The 17,723-nt window shown below is 43.2% G+C and overlaps 1 protein-coding gene across 1 annotated transcript; it reads right to left on the bottom strand.

The window, feature by feature from the left end:
• Positions 1 to 2,944: 2,944 nt before the first annotated feature.
• Positions 2,945 to 17,441, bottom strand: rbm17 (RNA binding motif protein 17). The gene is made up of 13 exons (XM_083757678.1): positions 17,350 to 17,441; positions 16,049 to 16,187; positions 15,724 to 15,840; positions 13,153 to 13,322; positions 12,585 to 12,700; positions 12,405 to 12,452; positions 11,010 to 11,151; positions 9,849 to 10,000; positions 9,451 to 9,501; positions 8,550 to 8,623; positions 7,963 to 8,061; positions 7,209 to 7,281; positions 2,945 to 3,344 (listed from the first exon to the last, which is right to left on the bottom strand). The coding sequence occupies exons 2-13, from the start codon at positions 16,169 to 16,171 to the stop codon at positions 3,241 to 3,243; spliced, it is 1,269 nt and encodes a 422-aa protein (XP_083613804.1). The 5' UTR covers positions 16,172 to 16,187; positions 17,350 to 17,441; the 3' UTR covers positions 2,945 to 3,240.
• Positions 17,442 to 17,723: the final 282 nt, after the last annotated feature.

A 17,723-nucleotide genomic window follows, 5' to 3' on the forward strand; every position in this document is an offset into this window, starting at 1 on the left:
TGTCAATCTACACATTTTTAGCTTGTAGGTCGGCTGTTTTCACAATATTTACCTGTGGAAGCGAGTCAAACTCCTCAACTCCTACATTTGCAAGTGCTTATTAGGGCAAGGGGTTCCCAGCCCGATACCTCTTGGCCTTCGCTCACATCACACACACACACACACTGGTATATTTAGGTTAGAAGTGTGTTGCTGTGAGTTGTCAGCTGTCAGTTCCTGTGCACGGGCCGAGCATGCACTCTTACACGCCCACAGCATGCGCTCTGCCTCACCATCACGTCTGGGTTCCTAAACATAAACATGGTCCAACCTACAGGTGTGTGTGGAGGGGGGGTCCCAGAATATTGTGCAACATTGTTTTCTCACCCATAGCAAACAAACCAACATACAGTAACATTATACAGGATATCTGCACATTTCTGAAGTGATACATTTAGGACTTTAAGTCAAATATTACCTAAGAAAGAGGCAAAAAAATTGTGAAAAAAAGTCAATCTACACATTTTTAGCTTGTAGGTTGGCTGTTTTCACAATATTTACCTGTGGAAGCGAGTCAAACTAAAGCCTCAACTCCTACATTTGCAAGTGCTTATTAGGACAAGGGGTTCCCAGCCTGATACCTCTTGGCCTTCGCTCACATCACACACACATGCTGGTATATTTAGGTTAGAAGTGTGTTGCTGTGAGTTGTCAGCTGTCAGTTCCTGTGCACGGGCCGAGCATGCACTCTTACACGCCCACAGCATGCGCTCTGCCTCACCATCACGTCTGGGTTCCTAAACATAAACATGGTCCAACCTACAGGTCCTGTTGTTGACAACATCAACCCCACTGGCAAAGACTGAAACCTCAGACCCCTATTTGGACCTCAGGCTCAGACCTCCTATTGCCGTCGGATCACCCATCAATCTTGTGGACGGTTTCTCACCTTTTACTTAGATCCTCAGACCCCCACACCCGATAGGTCCAAAAATCTTAACCTTGAAGGGAAATTGTGTTGACAAATGTGATGACATACATGTTTTCATTTTTTTTCTTTTTCTAAATTTCTATCCCACGATTTTGTAACCCAGTTTTCTTTTCACCCAGTGCCAATTATTACACACGCGCTACACTTCCTCTGACAACCTGGGGGGGCAGCGGACTGACCTCATGCCTCCTTCTATGCATGAGGAGTCCAAGCTGCTTCTTTTCACCTGACAGAGGGGAATTTCCCCGGCCGGACGTAGCGCGTGGAAGGGACACGTTATTCCGACCAGTTCCTTTCCTCTCCATCAGGCGCCCCGGCTGGCCAGGGGGAGGTAGTTTTAGAGACCAGGATTACTGCATGTTTTTGTGAGGGTATCTACCCTAGGGGACACGGGGAGAACATGCAAACTCCACACAGAAAGGCCCTTTCGCCAAGCCCCGCCTCGGGTATGGGCACTGATGACGCGGAGGAGGGAACACGCCGCCAGTGCCCACAGCGTCCCCAGCGGGAATCGAACCCAGGACCTTCTAGCTGTGAGGCGACAGCACTACCAACTGTGCCACCGTGCCCCCTACGACATACATGTTTTCTGGGGATATTAAGGGGCACTGAATGAAATATGGAGATCAGTGATTCAGTGTAGACCCGTTAGTTCGCATTGCACAGTGCGCCATTTCCGAACGCGCCCTAAGTGTCGCCTAGGCAGAGGTGGTGAAGGAGTGTAGCGGTGCTATGGATCCCCAAAGGTAGGTAGAGGGGGGTGGGGGGAGAGTATGGGCAGTGGTTGTGGGTAGGTAAGGAGGTAAGAATGGGTCTGGTCTAAAGGTAGCTCTCCATCGCACTGACTTCGGCTGCGGTACGGGTTGGAAAGCATCTGTGGCCGAAAATCTGCTGTTGAATGGGCGGTGGGTACACGGTCATGTCAAGTCGCAAATTTTAGGGAAGCATTAGATATATGAAAAGTGAAAACCTCAAAAAGGAAAATGCAATCAAGTTTTTACCTTACTTAAAATTCAGTTTTTAATATATTTCAGCATAGTGGTGGCCTTCCGTCTTTATACTGTCCAATTTTAGTCATTTTTGAACAGCTAGACATTCAGCATATTTGGATTCAGCACCCCATAATACCCTTGGACATGTCATAAATTAACAGGATTTGCCATTAGCACTTAGTTCTGAAATTCTGCCTAGTCGATCCATCTGCCTGCATGACTAGTGTGAATGTAAGCTGCGCCCCATACGCTGTCCCAATGAAACATATGTGAATTAAACCTGCTCCAGTGGGATGACTCATGTAACATAACTGAATTAAACCTTCTCCAGTGGGATTAGTTATTCAATTTTCTTTTAGACCTCAAGCGACACCCCCCCCTCAACCTTTTACATAATGTTGTATTATGTGCCTAGGGGCCTAGTGACAAAAGCACATCTACAACCTTACATGCTTGTGGATAGGCTATTTTCACTATTTAAACATTTTCGAATTCATAGAATTTCTTTGTTTTTCATTTAGCCCCTCCTGTACACAGGTTTGTCTTTAGTTCAAAGTTTGTTTAGTAAACGCATTGACAATAAAGGGAAAATGTATGTCATAATGTGTCGTTTACGTCATATTGTCTCTTTATTGTTAATGGCGTTTTACATCAACATTACATCACCTAATCAACATGAGTTAGACTTTAATATATTAGCGCCCCCCACTTCACACGGGTGTGATTTTTATTAATGAAATTACTGTGGGTTAAAGTATTTTAATTTGTTTTGAATTCATGAAAATATTGCTGTATTTTGTAAATGTAGGAAAATGTTTAGGGACCCATAAAATCCGAGCCAGTGTTTGGGAACCAGTGGCCTAGTAGGTACTGTTCTGCCTGGGTTATGCTAAGGAAGGAGGCCTTGGATCACTGTAGTCCAATGTGGAGTCTGCTGTTACATCAGACAGTTTCCTAGAGCAACGATGACTCAGGAATGAGAGCAAATGATGTATTCATTTATTTTTTACAGGAGAAAACTACAATTACATTTGCAGATCTACTGCTCATATACATCAAGGAAGCTATGATGGTAAGTTCATACCCTTGGTTTCTGTTGACATAAGCACTGTTGTTTTTGTAACAGCAAAATAAAACAAATGTAGACTTCACCAGATGCCGTTCATATAATATAAAAAGGTTGGGGCTATTTACAAAAGGACACATAGTATGGCTACAGACATATGCACATCTGTGTGTGACGTGACATTCAGTCTGTTAAGTTAGTTGGACCAATCCTCACACCTGTTCACCGAGGTCCAGTGCCCGGAACTTGTCCAGATTGTAGAAGCAGGCCTTGACAATACGGCCACCGAAATACCGCCCATTCAGATCCACCACAGCTGAGACACAGAGAGAGAGAGAACTCAACATTTTTACCAATGAATTTCCAAAGCTTTCCCAGAATATTTAACCAAATTTCCAGACCTATACAACAATAATTCAGCGCAATAATGAGTCTCTTACTCCTATGTGCAATGCCCAAAGTGTAGCAAAAATAAAGCATAGAATATATAATGGTATAATTCCATTCCAAATTTGTGCCAAATCTTTGCTACACCACCTATGATTCATAGGGCATAGATAGGATCGTGCAGCACGCTGTGAGCTTGTAGATCTGTTCTTTGTGTCACTTTCGGTACACAATAGGTTGCAATCACGCAGGCCCTTTGGCAAAAAACTACTTAACCCATTCTGAACGGGCACCCATTTTGGTGTCAGCATCATGTTATGCTTTAGCTATTTAAAAATAGCAGATCTACAAGCTCATATCGCGCCACCGAGTGGCGCGATACAAGCTTGTAGGTCTGCTATTTTTGAAAAATCGAAGAGCGACTGACATTTTTAGAATCTGATCTCAGGTCAGAATGGGTTCATCAGGACCAGTGTGTGTCCGGCGGAAACCTTGTATGAATCTGATCTCAGGTCAGAATGGGTTAAATAAATAGCCAAAAACAATGCATAGCCAAATATTTTTTCAGAAATCTTTATAAATTCCAGAACCCTTGATAAATTCCAAACCTTTTTTCTACTTTCCAGGAATTTCATGACCGTGGGAACCCTGTACATACTTACATGCTGGTGTGACGTGCGTCGAAAATAGCCTACTGCCTCTACAAGCTCACATCACGTTGCTCTGCAAAATGTATGTGTGTAAGCAGTGGCCAACCATTCATTTCAAAGATGGTCAATGATATACCACATCAACATATTTCAACCCTTCCTGGGATCGTTTGTGTCTAAACTGGACTCCAGTGTGCCTTTGTAGTGGAGATGGATGTACTAAACTACAATTCTGTGTATATGTTTCCATGAATTTATCAACAGAGCATCCCTGGTCATAAGTTCTCGTGACTTACAAGCAGAAAAGTCCCATATAACAGCTGTGTTTATCACTGCAGTTTTGAAATTATTTATGGTTAAAAAAGGCATACAGGTCCAGGTTCTTGTGGGCAAGTTTTTTTTCTTTCAAAATGTATTTTTTTAAAGCATCCTTTGGAAAAGTATCCTTTGGAAAATGGTTGGAAAAAAGCAACATTTTTGGCGCAAGTCTTCGGCCACAGACGTCCTGGGAAATCCCGCTATGTAGTGCCCAAGACGTCTGTGGACGTCCTAGCAAAAAAAAAAGGGCACCCTTGGGTTACTATTTTGAAAGTGTTGTGTGAACCAGGAACCACCACAATTTATAATTTTACAATTTATGCATTTAGCAGACGCTCTAAATCCAGAGCGACTTACAGTAAGCAAGAACAAAAAACATACAATACATCAAAACATGCGACTGCGGCGGAAGATTGGGAGTGAATCTGCAGTTCTGATTGCAAGCATTTCATAGTTTTGGAGTCAGAAGGGAGAAGAGTTTGGGACGTGTGGAGCGTTGTCCCGGCGTTTTTAGCGAAGGTACTTCCAGCTTCCCTGCGTCAGCTGATCTGAGCGCTCAGGAGGGTTTGTAGCGTTTGCTCAGATTTGCAAGATATGGCAGTGCCATACCTTTGGTTGCTTTGAATGCCAGCATCAGAGTTTTGTACTCTGTGCGGGCAGCGACCGGGGGGCCAATGGAGGGAGCGTAGAAGGGGAGTGACATGTGAACCTGACTAAGAATCAACCTGGGGACCACCGTTGTGTTGGGTGGGGGGGATATGGGCGTGGTGTGGGGGAAACCGCCTGGAATGAAATATTGAGGGCTTCATTTAATCGGTTACTTTGAGGTGTTTTAAATCAACCCCTTAAAAGCCATTATTTTATTATTATATTGGTTATATGGGCACAATTCTCAACCAGTCAATCTGGTACACTCTTGAAATCCTAGACATCCGTCTACCCAGTAAATTACAACATTGACGTTGTGTCAGCATACAACACTGGGTCATTTAGTGCACCATTTCTCAACTAGTGGTCGATAAAATCAAATCTTCAATTTCCTACATTACTAAATGCATGGTAAGGGACCACATGCAATACCATCACAGATCACCAGTTGAAAACCTCTGCTATAGATGTAAAAACAAAAAATCCAGTTTGTCCATCTCTTTGTGCCCGTCGGTACTGGCACAGAAATCTACAAAAATGTCATTAAACCACACCTTTAATGCAATTTGAAGATAATAAAAAGAGACACTTCATCCTAAAACAATTTCATTAGTATGGGTGGATGGAGATTATTTCTGGCGCTAAAATGACAATATAATATTCTCTGGACAAAGCCTTCTACGTGTGTCCTCCTTTTCAGGAGTTGTGATATAGTTGCTTGCACTAGGGGATCAAAGTGTGCAGTAAGACCAGGCATGATGTAATACATCGGGGAGACAAGTTTCATGTATTTTCTGATTTGGGCCAACCCATTTAGAATGGGACCCACTTTAACCCACATTAACAGATTGCTTACACAATGGTACAAGTTGCATAATTCACCCCAAGTTAAAGGACAACTTTAGTTTTTTTTCAACCAAGGTTCATGTTTTAGGTTGTTATTAGAGAAAGTAAAAGATGAGTGTAAATTTTTTTCATTTGCTGCTTTCTTTCGTTTGAGATTTTAGCTGTTTTTAACAGGGGGTGGGGGCATTCAAACATGGGGCTAATTTGTTTTTACAAAATGTTATAGCGATTTCTTTTTTTTTTCTTTATTATTTACTATAGTCCTACTAGACCCCAATAAATTATATTTGTCCACAAAAGATCACTGGGTCTAGTGAATGTGTCAAACTGACATATTGAGCCTATGACACAGTGTGGCTTCCCCCCAGTAGGCTACCTTCACATTCAGTAGATCCTGTGATCTTTTGTGGCCAGATGTAATTTATTGGGGTCTAGTATGGAATATAGGAAATAGCTAAAATCGCTAAAACAAAAGAAATCAGCAAATGAAAAAAATAATAATAACCTAAAACAAGCCAGGGTCAAGTGTCTTGCTCTCAGGGACCTTCGGCTTCCCAGGCGGACTCTCTAACCTTTCTGCTGTGGCCAGCCGCCAGATGGCAAAATGGCTGTTGTCCAATCTAGTGCACCGTCTGCTTCAAATAACCTGACTGACATTGTGGACCAGTTGGTGTCCTACCTGACACTAGCTCTGGTCCATAGCTCTAAATGCGTTTCATTTAGAGCCATGTTACTCTCAACTTCCGCCGCTCGCATGAATGCAGACCAGCCTCTCCTCTTTAGCGTAAATAGAAAGAACGTTTTTGCTACTCACCAAAACAAAGGCGGGTTGTGTCATTAGAAAGCCTACTTTCCTTAGTGGACGCACTCTGAGCCCCCCACCACACGTATAAATGGTACTTTTTGGCTTGGATTGTTTCCACCGGGAAAAAAATACTTTTAGTTACTCCACTGCGCCCTCTACCGATATTGCCCAGAGAACGGCCTCATAGAGAATATTTTGCCCCCGGTGAAGAAAAATCCCTTTCTGGCCAAAAAGTACCGTTTATACGTGTGGTGGGGGGCTCAGAGTGCGTCCACTAAGGAAAGTAGGCTTTCTAATGACACAACCCGCCTTTGTTTTGGTGAGTAGCAAAAACGTTATTTTTATTTACGCTAAAGAGGAGAGGCTGGTCTGATTTCGATTTAAGATTTAGAACTGAAAGTCCCATAGCCTTACTGCGCAGGGCAGAATCGTAGAAGCAGTAGAAGGCTATGGACCAGAGCTAACCTGACACCAGGGTCTAAGTGTCTGGAGTAAGGGAGGGAAGGGGATTGAAGAAGATACTGACCTTTGATGGCCGACTCGACTCTCTCAAACTCCAGGAATATTCTCACAGCTTCTTCTTCCATCACCATAGCAATCTGCAGTAGAAAATACAACAAAACAGGCTTTGTGAGGCCCTGTCCGTACGTATGGATATAGCAATTAACAAACATCTTACTTTGTTAAGTTTCACTGAAACCGAGTGAAACACCCATCATAGCACTTGGAGGGTAGTCTATGACATTAGAACTAGGACATCAGGGAACTCCATTATGGGCACAAAAGGCCACAGACAAGACACACAGCGATATGTGCATTTTAAGTTTTGTAAAACCAAGATTCTGTGAACCTATATTATAGGTTCAGCCCGCTATGTGACCCTCACACACCTACCGTTTGTACCGCCAACTGATATGACTCATATACACACCGACTCCACAGCCATACAAGACTCATTGTATGGCATGTCTACTACGGTTGACATATTATGTGAAATGTAGTGGACTTCAGGACAATGTAGACATTCTTATATTAAAATAAATAAAGGGTTAGGATTACATTTAGATAGAATTAGATGTGAAGAAAATTAACTAAACCACAACCTGGAATATACAAATTTTGTTTAGCCTTGTTTTAATTGTGGTGGAAACATTTTGTTGTTTTACAGAAATGTACAGGGACTCCAGACGGAAACTGGGACATCTGGTTACCATAGTATACGTGTGAAACAGGGACTAAAACTAGCACATGATTGTGTCAAAATGTATGGATCGTCTCACCTCGAAGATGACACATTTGGTCACTTTGCCATATTTTTCACATTCCTCCTTGGTCTCCCCTTCCAAGTCTTCGTCCACTTCACCTCGACCTACCATGTTCTAAAATACGCGTGTGCCACACACACACACACACACACACACACACGTTTGCATATAGAACTGACACTGGTGTTGTTGTTTTTCTTTCAAAATGTAAAAAAAGTATAAAATGTCTGTTTTTCTTTTGAGCACCATTTTCTGTAGCTTACACAGGATATCATATACTGTTTGACATGTTGAATTTATCTTACATTAACATTCAGCACACACCGGCAAATTACAGTGGATGAAAACAGAATCTCTGCCGCAGGTCATTAGCTGTTATGAGTTGATTTAGTTAATTTTTATCTTGATGATAATATGAAGATATAATAAAGGATTTCTTTAGAAATGGTCTGGAAAGTGAGACATTATGATAGTGCGCAATATGTTTAAAATCCTAGTTTTTTAATCTTTTGTGCCAGGTCCCTCCAAGGGAGACCTGGAATCTAGGTTGGGAACCATTGGCATATGGAATGTTTTTTTATCATGAGCATGTCTAGACTTACCCGTAGCAACACAACCTTGGTGGGACACTTCAGGATCTCCGTCAGGGGGTTGGCCTCAGACTTCTTAGAGTCCGCTGATTGTACATACAAAAGTGACAGGAAGGTCAAGAGAGTTCACGGCAGAATAATAACAATAGAAGCTACTGGCTAGCTGGACGAGAGAAGTGGGCTGTAGTTAGCAGTACACTAATTGTAGAACACTTTCCCTGCGATTCGCGTGTTGCCCGAGTTATGTTTTCATTGTTTAATCCACGTTTTGAATAAGTTTTAAGTCATACGGGCAATCTACCGGACAGAATGGGATACGAGACGCGTTTTGATGACGTCATCGCAAAAAGGTCCGTCGCTCCAGAGTGCAAAGGGTTATGGGAAATTGAGTCCCTATTGTTTACAATGGGGAAGCCATTAAGCGCCCAGTCTGTTGTGATCGCCGCTATGGAATATTTTTCAACACTACAACAAGTGATTACACCGTTTTAAAGTGGATTTTCATGACAAGCAGTTCAGTGGTCGGTGCAGTGGCTGTTCAAAGGTAACTTTATACTTAGGCAGTCTAGCCTAAAAGACGGCAGTAAATGGTCAGCAGTTAACCTGTTTTATCCATGGTATCCCAATTTTGGGCATGTCATCATAGTCAAAGGCTTTCAAGAATGTTCTAAACAATTTAAACTATTTCACAATTCCAAACATTAAAAAAAAATAGCAGATATTCAAGTTTGTGGTTTGTAGATAGGCCATTTTCATTGTTTGTCATACAAAAAGCACAGGACTTAAGTGGTACCACCAACAAACTGCGATGATATGAAACCGTTCCAAGTGGAACTGAATACTGATGAGAAGATTACTGGGTGGGACAAACGGAGTGAGAGCAGATGTGATGTGTATGGAAGTGGAGGCCAACCTGAGGAACCGCCTCCTGGAGTCTCAGCAGGCCCCGACTGACTCGATCCCGCTGTTTTAACACACACACACACACACACACACACACACACACACACACACACACACACACACACACTGCAGTCACACAGACTGATGGGCGGCCAGGATGTTTCTACTTGTCTAGACGAGTAGAAACATCCTCCGTTAATATGACAAAAAGGTGCTATAAAGTAACAATGTAATTCAGGGGTGCCATGGATGAAAACATTTACAGGGGCGACCGGAGCCAAAATACTTTGAGAACCACTGCCTTACAGGCACACGACGGACTTATTTTGTGATGTGGTGCTATATCAAATAAAATGAACTTGACTTTCAGGGGCGTGAAATGGTAGGGGAAACACTGGGCTTGTTTACGTTTCTCTGCGGCGTCTCCTATGATGATCTTGCCGCCTCTCTTGCTGGTCTTCTCCACCGACAGGGCGGTGCTCAGACCCTGTTCATGCTTGCCCAGGCCCTGGCCTTCTCTGAACCCGTACTTCTGCATGATCTTGTGGGCCACGGTCCCTCTGCGGGGAAATGGAGGGAGAGCAATGGTTTAAAAAACACAGCGAAAACATTATGCATGCCTTGTGGTGCATCTGCTATGCTGGATGTCACTATGCGTAGACAACCTTGCAACCTTGGTCGCCTGTGGCTCAGGAGGTAGAGCAGGTCGTCCAATGATCAGTGGGTCGCCGGTTAGAATCCCGGCTCCTCCCGTCTACATGTCAAAGAGTCAATGGGGCTTGGGGGTGAAATCAGCCCTCAACTGCTTCGGACATACATACTAGGGGTTGACCTATGCATCCAGCAAGGCCAACCCAGTAGTCACTTTGAGTGGCACCGCATGAAGCCACGGGTGAACGTATACTACTATACTGCATGTCAGAAAACATTACTAACCCTGCCCCAAACTCTAACCTCAGTCTTAACCGCCCATGTATGTCGGACTCCGTCGCCTCAGTCTTAACGCTAAAACGTTACTTTGTTTGCGGTTGGCACAAATATAGTGGCGTTAGCACGATTCGAACCCAGGAGGTGGGATTGAAAGTCTATTGACTAACGTGCCATGCTACGAGCTGTCTGCTGGAATGGTTTTCCAGGCTCTAGTAGACAACTCCCAACTCATGTAAAAAGAAAGAAAGACCCTGCCCAGTAGACAGAAGCCATTGAGGGCTGATTTCACCCTTCTGCGTCCTTGGGCAAGACACGGAACCCCATATTGCCTCCAATGAGTCGGTCGGTGTGAGTGTGAGGATGCTGGTATCGACTGTTCGCCGTTTCACCTCCCAATGTATGACTGAATGAACCAGCACTTTGAGAAAGCACTTGGAAAAGCGCTATAAAATGCCATTAATTATTATTAAGACTAATTTATATTATCAGGGCCGTGGTTTTAACATGCTGATAACAATGGCATAAATGCAGAAAAGCTTGGATTTTTATTTGATATATGTAAATAGGTGCGATGGAAAAAACAAAGCACCTTCATATTGACATCAATGTTCTTGCGTTTGCTCATGTTTGCCCACTCACCCCATGTTAGCCAGGAAGGAGTTGGTGGGTCCAGGCGGGGAGCGAGGCCGTTCTGAATCCTCGTACATTGGTGGTGGAATGGCTGCCTTTGAGCCCCGAGGAGGGCGCCCTTCATCGTCATAGGAGTATGACGAGGAAGAGGCTGAATTCAAGGAGGGTGAGAAAATGATAAATGAGTAAACACACACACACACACACACACACCTTATGATGCTAAATCAGCAGTGGTTTTGACAATGCTGCTATCTGCTGGACAAACTGCAGAGCAAAAATCACCAGGTGCATTACCAAACTAATTCACCAGGTGCATTACCAAACTAATTCACCAGGTCCATTACCAAACTAATTCCCACCTCTGACATTTTAACAAATGTGTATAGAAGGCCTGGGGCTGGAAGCATTTGTTTTCTCTTCCATGATTTAAATATTTTTGAGTGGTGCAACCACTCCCTTACGGAGCTTTGTGTGGCTGGCTGGGTGGCTGGCTGGGTGCGTCTGAGCACGTAAATAGCATGGTTGTTTTTCACCCCATGTGCGCAACCTACAGTAATAAACACAAACGCACATATTAACTGTATATATATATATATGATGCTTTCGGGTGTGCCAGTACAGTGACAGTACAGTACAGTCGATGGTACAGTAGAGGGACCCACACACCACTCACTTCACACAGGTGTGATGTTTTTTGGATTCTCCAGCTGCCATGTGTAATTTCTACCACTCTGATTCTTACGTATGTTCGTGGTACAGTACATATCAGACATGAAGAAGACAAGTCTGATATGGATCATGTTGTTATGACAGCAAGTAATATAGTTTTAGAGCTTCCTTCTATTTACCATGTACTGTACGAAAAGAGGATTATATGGAAGGTTGATGGCCTGATGGGCATATCAGCCTTTCTATTCCATGGGTGCTACAGGGCTGGCTATCAGTGTGTATTGATAAGTTAAAGCTTTGGTATCTCCAATCTCTGTGAATGTGTTGTATGAGTGCTTGTTTGTCGGTCACTGTTCTTTCCCTATGGTGCTGAAATACCTGCACTTGGCAACTTTTTCCAACAAGTTGTGTGTTGGCTATGGAGCGCCAAAGTCTTGACGTCACTCGCTCATCCCCTGGTTCATGGGAGTTTCTCTCGATGGAGAACAACATGGGGTCATCTTAAAATCTTAGTATCGTTTATGACAGTCAGTACCTCATATTTGATTTGATATTTGACTTGTCGTCCTCTACCGATATTGACGTCAGACTTCGGTGCTCTATTTTGTTTTTGTGCATCGTCTTCCTGTTCCAATTCATGTTGAATGTGTCAGAGCCACCCTTGTGTCTACGAATTATGTACAATGTGTGTCTTGTGTCTATGTATTATGTACACGTGTAAAATAAACTCACGACTCTCCACCAGCGATGAAGGAGGGGCAATGGCTGCGCCACCCATACCTGTAACAAAAATAGACATTCTCAGCCAACATTTTCATTATTTATTAATTATTTCTAGGCTTAAGTACATACGCTATACAATAAACAGGGCACAAGGCGACACAAAAAAGGGAAAGCAGCGATCCCACTCACTTCTTTTCCTCCTCTCCTTCTCATAGTCGTCTTCGTCATCCGAGTCTCCCTCGGCCGCCGGGAAGCGAGAGAATCCACTCGGTGCTGCTCCGCTCTCGTGGCGGTCCTTCCTCTTCCTGCAACATACACGCACGTCGCACGCACGGTCAAAACAGTTAGCACTTGCACTTTGTCTGCTGAGCATCTGCTGTTAGGGGTGGGACAATAATCGCCATTATCATTTATCGACGTCGTGGTCAATTTGCAGGTTTACAATTATTGTGAAATTGTCCCGTCATACTCAACTTTTGTTGAGCTGCAAATTCAGTCACAATTTGAGCAAATGGTACGCTTATTTCACACATTTCATTTACACAAATTGATTTGCTCACAATGTGTTGCGTAATGTTTTGTGAGCTTGTAGATCTGCTATTTTTGGCTAACGTTCCCCCCCCCCAGAATAGAGATGATGGGGGCTCAAATGATGAAAAAGTGGCATCTTAACAGTTTTAATGCAGTGATTAAACAATCGTGTCCACTCTGTCCGGTGGATACCCCGTATGACTAAAAATGTATTAAAAACCCATACTTTTCTCTCTCTTCTATCTCCTTCAGTCGCTCCTGCTCCCTCTGCTTCTGTCGCTCCTCTCTGTGCCTCTTCACCACTTTCTCGTAGTCGTTGGGGAACATGGGGTCATACTCGTCTGCCAGGGGGATCAGCGCGTCTCCAGACGAGAACCCACCACCAGGCACCACGTCCTGATAAAATACGCACGCACACACGCTCACACACACGCGCAGGGAGGGAGACACGTCAATGTGCACGTCCAGTGTGTTAGAACAGTGGTTCCCCTTTCTACTTGTATCTGTATCTTGCTGAATGTTGTTGACCCTGTATCCGTTTTCAAATAAAGTGTACTTTAGTTTAATTATGTAAAAGCATCTCCTTCCCCCTTTCTCCTTAAGAGCTGCCCACATGTCTGTCTTTTGGGGGTTTTCTCATTTAGTTTAGAAAAATGTAACTTTGGTCACTATTGAGAACGAATGATGTAAAACTATTTATTATGCTTGCACACAATGACCGTCCAGGGGTCTTTGAGGCAGTTCCAGGGGGGGTCCCCAGTAAGGTTGGGCGATATGCCAATTTCTTTCAACCGCCCATCGTCTGACAAATATTCGCCGATTAACGATGTATTCGTGTCATAAAAGTAAAGTGAGAACAGCTCACTGCAGGTCGCAAAAAAGCCAGATCTACAAGCTCTCAAGGCGCCGCGTCCTGCCTGTTTTTGCAGCTCCGTTCGCTAGGCGTTGAGAGCTTGTAGATCAGTCTGTTTCTGCAGCGCAGCTGCGCAGCCAGGGTAACTTGCTCCCTTGCCTCCCCGCACCGGTCAGTCGGAGGCTCGGAGCGGAGCCCACAAGCTGCTGCGGCCAGGCTGCTGCTGATCTACAAGCACTCAAGGCATCGCGTCCTGCCTGTTTTTGCAGTGCCGTTCGCTACGCGTTGAGAGCTTGTAGATCTGTCTATTTTTGCAGCGCTGGTGTCGGTGTTCGTTCACGTTGTCAATGAAAATAACTTAGATTACAGGCGGATATGAAGTTCAATCAGTGGGTTGCAGCACCAGTAGGGGCTACACGCTAAGCTAATGCTAAGCTAAGCGCTATTATGATCCCCGAGCCTATACACTAACACTAGTAGACAGTTTTTTTATTTTCCCCCCCGACTTCACGGGTGAGGCATTGGGATTGTGATGAGACACGAGACAGCAGTGTGCATTCTGTTGTGACTGTATATTATTAAACTGCATGGGTCTGGACTCCGGAGCTTAAACAACATGTAGGCTACAGCCTTCTTCAGCTCCCAGGCTCCCCGCTCCCAGCCTTTACTTTGGCTGGCGGCTGCCGTAAGTGCGGGGACTGTGGGAGCATACATTATAACGGAGGAGGTGATTTCCACCCGGCCGCTGTTACTACTTTGCTGGGCCAAATTGATTCACATGTTGCTCACACTTTACAGGTTAATTGGGCTAAATCGTCCCAAGAAATCGCTGAATAAAAATATTCAGCGATTGGATTCGTATATTCACGATTGACGATGTATTCGTATCGTCACCCAACCCTAGTCCCCAGCTAAATGATATTTAGGAACCAAATGGACCCTTATGGTTATTATTATTATTTTCTTTTAATTTATTTTGTATTTATGGACATTTCCTGATGTTTCTTCGAAGATTTAGTATTTGTGCTGCCATGGGGTTGTGGGGGGAAAATATGTGTGAATAATTGCTTTGAAAATACTGTGTTGTAAAGAAAAATCAATAAACATATGTTTAAATGGACCCTTATGTGTCTGTAACTCTGAGAGTGTACAAATGGAACCAAACGGACCCGTCAGGGTCCATTTGTACACTCCATTTGTACACTGAGTTTTACAATAATATATTGGGGTCCCAGAGATATAAATGCCATTAAATGGGGGTCCATAGCCTAATGCATGTCAAACTGGGGGGTCCTTGAAATTAAACGTGTTGAGAATCACTGCTAGAGCCATGAAAATCTTTTCTTCCCTGGCATATCTCTTCAAATGGGGGGGTCCGCGGGCTAATAAATGTAAATTTGGGGGTCCTGACATGAAAACGATCTGAGTGGAATGTTTTCGTGTTAGTCTAGTTTCAGTTGACCACAATCATTTTAGTCGAATAAATCTACAGTTAATTTAGCCGACTAAAATGTATTGTGGCAGGCCGTAATGGTGTCGTAATGCTTGATTTAAACTTAGCTGCATGCCGAAAATAGCAGATCTACAAGCTCACAACACTATGCGTTGGCACTAGTCACTGCCTAACATTTTAGTCTAGTTTTCGATATACACTATACAGCTTATTTTGCCATTGACAATGAAAGGAGAAATTTGGTCAAATGTCCGCCAAATATGATGTAAATTTGTGGCAACACAAACATTGAATGCCATTGACAATGAAGGGAAATTTTACGCCATATGTAGATGAGCAAATCGGTTAACCGATCACATAAATTCAGTTGTTAATGAGATGATGTATGATGATGTATAATGATAAGAGCGCCCCTCACTTCACACGTGTGAATTTTAATTTGTTGACGAAATTGTCAGCATATATATATATATAGTCATAGTTTTAGTCACCTTGAGTCCTACGGCAATGTGCGGGGGCGTGTCTGAGATCTGCCTATCATCACCAGAACCACCTCTCTTCAGATCAATGACAGGAGCCAGGACATGGGTCTGCTTCATCCGCTGAGTCTGCACACACAAATCACATGCACGCATCTATGAATTATACGCAGGGGCATTATTCCAATGTCACGCATCCATTCACCGTAAAAATCATTTTTAACTCTTGAGTGTAAAAAAATGTAACCAACGAGTCATCATGACACCAACAGGTCCATTTGATTACACTCTCTTGTCTCAGTGTTAAATTGAATAATTCTTCAATTACAGAACTCACCTTAGCCTGAGTCAGAGCTGCTTTTTTTACTTTCAGCTGGGACTGGAGCAGTTTGAAGTTTTTGGACCAGCCCTCGACCTTGGTGTCACTGGCAGCCATTGGCTGGTCATCATACAGAGACATTTTTGTCCAAGCTTTGCTGCAGACATACAAACAACCGTCATCATTTTAATTTAATATAGAGCAGTGGTTCTCAAACTCTTTTTGGCCCAATTAGGTACCCCTAAGAGGGGAGACATTTTTCCAAGTACCCCCTTACATCCTCGCAACATCGATAAGCATATTACACATTTAGATGCCATTGGAACTATTTGTATTAAAAACCATTTCAATCAAATTCATTCAGACGAATCAGACCATTTCATACTAGTCAATAACACAAACTACTGCTACAGCAGGGCTATTCAACTAAATTGAGTCAAAATGACTGTGCTTATGGTAAGCTCACATGTATCATGACTCATGTGATCACACAGACCATAATTCACTATAAGCAAAAATAAAATAAATCTGATTAATTTCGCTATGACACACTTTGAGAAGCCTATATAAATGGTTGAGTATCCTCAACTAAAAACATACAGTACAGTAATTTAGGTTGACAGGGAGGTGAGTTTATCTCCACGCTAGTTAGCATTGCACTTACAGGTATTTATATTCGTTCCTAAGAAGTAACCGACTAAAAAGTGGGGTTCGGGCGGGGACCTCCAGGGGTCCTTGAGGGAGTTCCAGGGGGTGCCCAGCTAAATGATAGTTTGGAACCAAATGGGTCTAACTCAGTGATACAAATGGACCCGTTATGGTCAATTTGGCTCCATTTTGTACACTCTCAGTTAAATGAACATTTTACAATAAAAAAACTAAAATAAAAAATAAATTGGGGGTCCCAGAGATAGAAATGGCATGAAATGGGGTTTCGTAGACTAATGCAGGTCAAACTGGGGGTCCTTGAAATGAAAATGGTTGAGAATCACTGCTAGAGCCGTAAATACTTCTTATTATGGGGGTCCCTGGTATGGCTGGCATGTATTTTCAAATGGGGGGTCCGCGGGCTAATTAGTGTCAATTTGGGGGTCCTTGATGTGAAAAAGTTTGGGAACCGAATAAAGGAAAAGGTTTTAAAAGCAAGACAGGTTAATGTCCAGGGACAGTGCTGCTGGATGGCTAGCTAGCTAGCTAGGAGGCTAGCTAATGTTATTCACCAAGATAGACAACGAGGAAAGATAACAATGAACTTGAATGAAGAAATAGGATTATTTCGAGATATATTAGACGCCAAAATTGGGTAAGTTTCAACTCACTAGTTTGGGAATATCCTGGAATACACGAACTAAATTAATGAACCTCCAAAATGCTGCAAAGAAAGAAGCATCCAGCACATTTCACTCTCACACCGACAGTCAACAATGTGTGCAAATGTTTTGTACTTTATCGTCACCTGGCGGTTGGATGACCAAATGGACCCTTATGGGGTCCTGATGGGGTCTAACTCTGAGAACGGCTGAACGGGTCCATTTGGTTCCATTTGTACACTCAGAGACTCAGAGTTAAATTAACATTTATTTTACAATATAAATTGCGGGTCCCAGAGATAGAAAATAAATGCCATTAAATGGGGGTGTGTTTTAGACAACACGTGACAGGATCACCTGCGGTACTAGTGCAAACTGTTTAG

Source organism: Protomyctophum parallelum (assembly GCF_964188405.1).
Source record: "Protomyctophum parallelum genome assembly, chromosome: 22".
In the NCBI taxonomy this organism is placed as follows: domain Eukaryota; kingdom Metazoa; phylum Chordata; class Actinopteri; order Myctophiformes; family Myctophidae; genus Protomyctophum; species Protomyctophum parallelum.